Source organism: Oncorhynchus gorbuscha, unplaced genomic scaffold (assembly GCF_021184085.1).
Source record: "Oncorhynchus gorbuscha isolate QuinsamMale2020 ecotype Even-year unplaced genomic scaffold, OgorEven_v1.0 Un_scaffold_1454, whole genome shotgun sequence".
NCBI lineage: Eukaryota > Metazoa > Chordata > Actinopteri > Salmoniformes > Salmonidae > Oncorhynchus > Oncorhynchus gorbuscha.
This window is the reverse complement of record NW_025746230.1, coordinates 85535-90188: the sequence shown is the minus strand read 5'-3', so window position 1 is coordinate 90188 and position 4654 is coordinate 85535. Positions and strand designations below refer to the sequence as shown.

Below are 4654 nucleotides of genomic sequence, written 5' to 3'. Positions count from 1 at the left end.
ATTTGTCTGTCCTGTGTCTGGCCTACTTCACTCTGCCCCAGACCCCACCCGGAGTTCATTTTGAGTCCACTGCCCCGTCCTATTTGTCTGTCCTGACTGTGCAGGTGACTAATTCAAGTCTGATTAGATTCATCTGAGGGAATAGAATTAAATGTCTTCTTTGTCTTCAAATGATTTGTGTTTGAAACATATTAGAAAAACAGCCCGTCTGATTTATGTTGTGAGATCTGTCTTAAGTCCTAAATGTGATGTGTCTTTGATTAGGTGTGTTTTATAGAGGGGTTCAGGAAGATCTGTGAAGGTCCCAGTCCTAAATGTTATGCGTCTTTGATTAGGTGTGTTTTATAGAGGGGTTCAGGAAGACCTGTGAGGGCCCCAGGCCCTAAATGTTGTGTCTTTGATTAGGTGTGTTTATAGAGGGGTTCAGGAAGACCTGTGAGGGCCTCAGGCCCTAAATGTTATGTGTCTTTGATTAGGTGTGTTTATAGAGGGGTTCAGGAAGACCTGTGAAGGCCCCAGTCCAAACAATAAGCTGAAGCAAACTTGTGCCGCGAAGCTCAAGAAGGTGCAGCAATTTTTGAAGTTCATGGCGAAGGATGAGAAATATCCATCCACTCTCAGTTTCCTGGCACGCCAGGACAACATGAGGAGGTGAGCAGAGATCTGTCTTTCTCTTTAGTCTCATCAGTGTTCATTAACAACACACTAATGGGTGGTGTGTGTGTGTGTGTGTGTGTGTGTGTGTGTGTGTGTGTGTGTGTGTGTGTGTGTGTGTGTGTGTGTGTGTGTGTGTGTGTGTGTGTGTGTGTGTGTGTATTGTAAGATGGTTTCAGACCCTTCAGCAGAACAAGGCCGTCGCCACGGTCAACCACTACACCTCGACTATCGGTGCGTTTCTCCAATACTCCGAGGAGACCCCTCCGCCTGGCTGCCGGCTGACCAAAAACCACTGGAAGGAGATCAACCGGGCAATGAAGGAGATCAACAAGTCCGTGAAAGGAGCCATCTCCAACAAGGAAGGCAAGGGGGTGTCTACAAAGAGCCTGCTGGAGGGCAAGGGGGTGTCTACAAAGAGCCTGCTGGAGGGTAAGGGGGTGTCTACAAAGAGCCTGCTGGAGGGCAAGGGGGTGTCTACAAAGAGCCTGCTGGAGGGCAAGGGGGTGTCTACAAAGAGCCTGCTGGAGGGTAAGGGGGTGTCTACAAAGAGCCTGCTGGAGGGCAAGGGGGTGTCTACAAAGAGCCTGCTGGAGGGTAAGGGGGTGTCTACAAAGAGCCTGCTGGAGGGCAAGGGGGTGTCTACAAAGAGCCTGCTGGAGGGCAAGGGGGTGTCTACAAAGAGCCTGCTGGAGTGCCAGTCTCTTGCCAAGGACATGATCCCCCGAGTGCTGAGTAAGTTTTTCCTCAATCTGGGATGTCACTGTTATTCCACTCTTCTAGACGTCAGAGGACATTATGGGAGCTGTCTGTTATTATTATAGATGTTTACAGGACATTATGGAAGCTGTCTGTTATTATTATAGATGTTTACAGGACATTATGGAAGCTGTCTGTTATTATTATAGATGTTCACAGGACATTATGGAAGCTGTCTATTATTGTAGATGTTTACAGGACATTATGGAAGCTGTCTGTTATTATTATAGATGTTTACAGGACATTATGGAAGCTGTCTGTTATTATTATAGATGTTTACAGGACATTATGGAAGCTGTCTGTTATTATTATAGATGTTTACAGGACATTATGGAAGCTGTCTGTTATTATTATAGATGTTTACAGGACATTATGGAAGCTGTCTGTTATTATTATAGATGTTTACAGGACATTATGGAAGCTGTCTGTTATTATTATAGATGTTCACAGGACATTATGGAAGCTGTCTGTTATTATTATAGATGTTCACAGTACATTGTGGAAGTTATCCTGTTTTTATTCTCATGTTTCCACAGAAACCTTGGAAGAAACAATGACACAGAGGAACCAGAACCGGTTTTACGGATTCCTGTGTGCCTATTTCACCTCCATGTACGGCCACAGCCAGGGCCTTTATAGAAACATGATGGTGAAGGAGGTGGAGGAGGTCCAACGTGGCCTGTCTGGGACCTGTCTGATCAACGTAAGTCTCTAACCGTACACCTGAACATGGCCCAGTGGGGCCTGTCTGGGACCTGTCTGGGACCTGTCTGGGACCTGTCTGATCAACGTAAGTCTATAACCGTACACCTGAACATGGCCCAGTGGGGCCTGTCTGGGACCTGTCTGGGACCTGTCTGGGACCTGTCTGATCAACGTAAGTCTATAACCTGAACATGGCCCAGTGGGGCCTGTCTGGGACCTGTCTGATCAACGTAAGTCTATAACCTGAACGTGGCCCAGTGGGGCCTGTCTGGGACCTGTCTGGGACCTGTCTGATCAACGTAAGTCTATTACCGTACACCTGAACATGGCCCAGTGGGGCCTGTCTGGGACCTGTCTGGGACCTGTCTGATCAACGTAAGTCTATAACCTGAACATGGCCCAGTGGGGCCTGTCTGGGGCCTGTCTGGGACCTGTCTGATCAACGTAAGTCTATAACCTGAACGTGGCCCAGTGGGGCCTGTCTGGGACCTGTCTGGGACCTGTCTGATCAACGTAAGTCTATTACCGTACACCTGAACATGGCCCAGTGGGGCCTGTCTGGGACCTGTCTGATCAACGTAAGTCTATAACCTGAACATGGCCCAGTGGGGCCTGTCTGGGGCCTGTCTGGGACCTGTCTGATCAACGTAAGTCTATAACCATACACCTGAACATGGCACAGTGGGGCCTGTCTGGGACCTGTCTGGGACCTGTCTGGGACCTGTCTGATCAACGTAAGTCTATGACCGTACACCTGAACGTGGCCCAGTGGGGCCTGTCTGGGACCTGTCTGATCAACGTAAGTCTATAACCTGAACATGGCCCAGTGGGGCCTGTCTGGGGCCTGTCTGGGGCCTGTCTGATCAACGCAAGTCTATAACCTGAACATGGCCCAGTGGGGCCTGTCTGGGACCTGTCTGGGACCTGTCTGGGACCTGTCTGGGACCTGTCTGATCAACGTAAGTCTATTACCGTACACCTGAACATGGCCCAGTGGGGCCTGTCTGGAACCTGTCTGGGACCTGTCTGGGACCTGTCTGGGACCTGTCTGATCAACGTAAGTCTATAACCTGAACATGGCCCAGTGGGGCCTGTCTGGGACCTGTCTGGGGCCTGTCTGGGACCTGTCTGGGGCCTGTCTGGGACCTGTCTGATCAACGTAAGTCTATAACCGTACACCTGAACGTGGCTGGTTGGTTTTGGAAACGACTGCAGGCACCACAGCGTTAATGCCTGTTTTTTTCCTCCATTTTCTAATAGGTGGGAAACGCAAAACAAATGCAAACCAGGATCCAGATGTCGCTGACCAAAGAGGAGTACTCTTGGTTTTCAGACTTCCTGAAATTTAAGCACTGCCTCCCAGGGGGAAAGAAAGCCCGGTACTTCTTTTTCAATTCCACCAACACTGAGATGAAGAACCTGCCCGTCTACCTGATGGAGGCGTGGAAGGAGATGGGCCTGCCTGGACGCCCTACCTTCACTGACCTGCGGACTCCCATCTTCAGTCATGTCAGTCAGACGGGATTTAAATGAACAGATCCTACTCCCAACGGCTGACCCCGAAAACCATCAAGGACTAAAATATAATCTTTTTATCTGTGTGTCTGTGTTTGTGTTCTTCTTACAGGTTAAAAAAAACGTTCTCCCGAATGCCGACGGGGAGACGTTGGCCGACTTCGTGCGCCACGACAGCCGGATGGAAGCCAAACGTTACGCGGTGAATCCTTCCAAAGCCGGTGAAACCAGCGCCTTCCGTGAGACAGGTGTTGAAGGGAGAAGATACCGCACCACGGGCGCGGCAGAGAACCAGCCATCCACCTCCAGAAAGCAGAAGACGAGAGAGGACGTCTCCGAGCGGAGCACCACCCCTGAAGAGACTGAGGTGCAGTACTAGGAGTCTGGCACGTCCCCCCGGGGAAGAGGAGCAGGAACGGACGGCCAGACAAACTCTAGGAAAATAAGATATTCAGAGACAACGCATCAGATTACACTTGTACACCGTTTAACACTCAAGAACAAACAGATACTCGGGCAGCTGGTGGTCTCCTCCGACTGCATGTCGTCGCTCGCCTCCCACTGTGTCAGGTTCTGAAACACACCACTCAGACACACCACACAGACACACCACTCAGACACACCACACAGACACACCACTCAGACACACCACACAGACACACCACTCAGACACACCACTCAGACACACCACACAGACACACCACACAGACACACCACTCAGACACACCACTCAGACACAGCACTCAGACACAGCACTCAGACACAGCACTCAGACACAGCACTCAGACACAGCACTCAGACACACCACTCAGACACACCACTCAGACACAGCACTCAGACACACCACTCAGACACACCACTCAGACACACCACTCAGACACACCACTCAGACACACCACTCAGACACACACATTATTAAAAGTCATTTAATGTCATTTCATTTGATTTCTCGTTTAGATTCAATAAAATGTTACTAGTTCTCCACTGTGTTGTTTTTCATTTCAGAGGTTGAATGTCAAAC

At 49.7% G+C, this 4654-nt stretch overlaps 1 protein-coding gene across 1 annotated transcript; it reads left to right on the top strand.

The window, feature by feature from the left end:
• Positions 1–401: 401 nt before the first annotated feature.
• LOC124022851 lies at positions 402–4193 on the top strand. Its single transcript, XM_046337538.1, has 5 exons — positions 402–651; positions 824–1389; positions 1950–2116; positions 3379–3627; positions 3746–4193. The coding sequence occupies exons 1-5, from the start codon at positions 587–589 to the stop codon at positions 4010–4012; spliced, it is 1314 nt and encodes a 437-aa protein (XP_046193494.1). The 5' UTR covers positions 402–586; the 3' UTR covers positions 4013–4193.
• Positions 4194–4654: the final 461 nt, after the last annotated feature.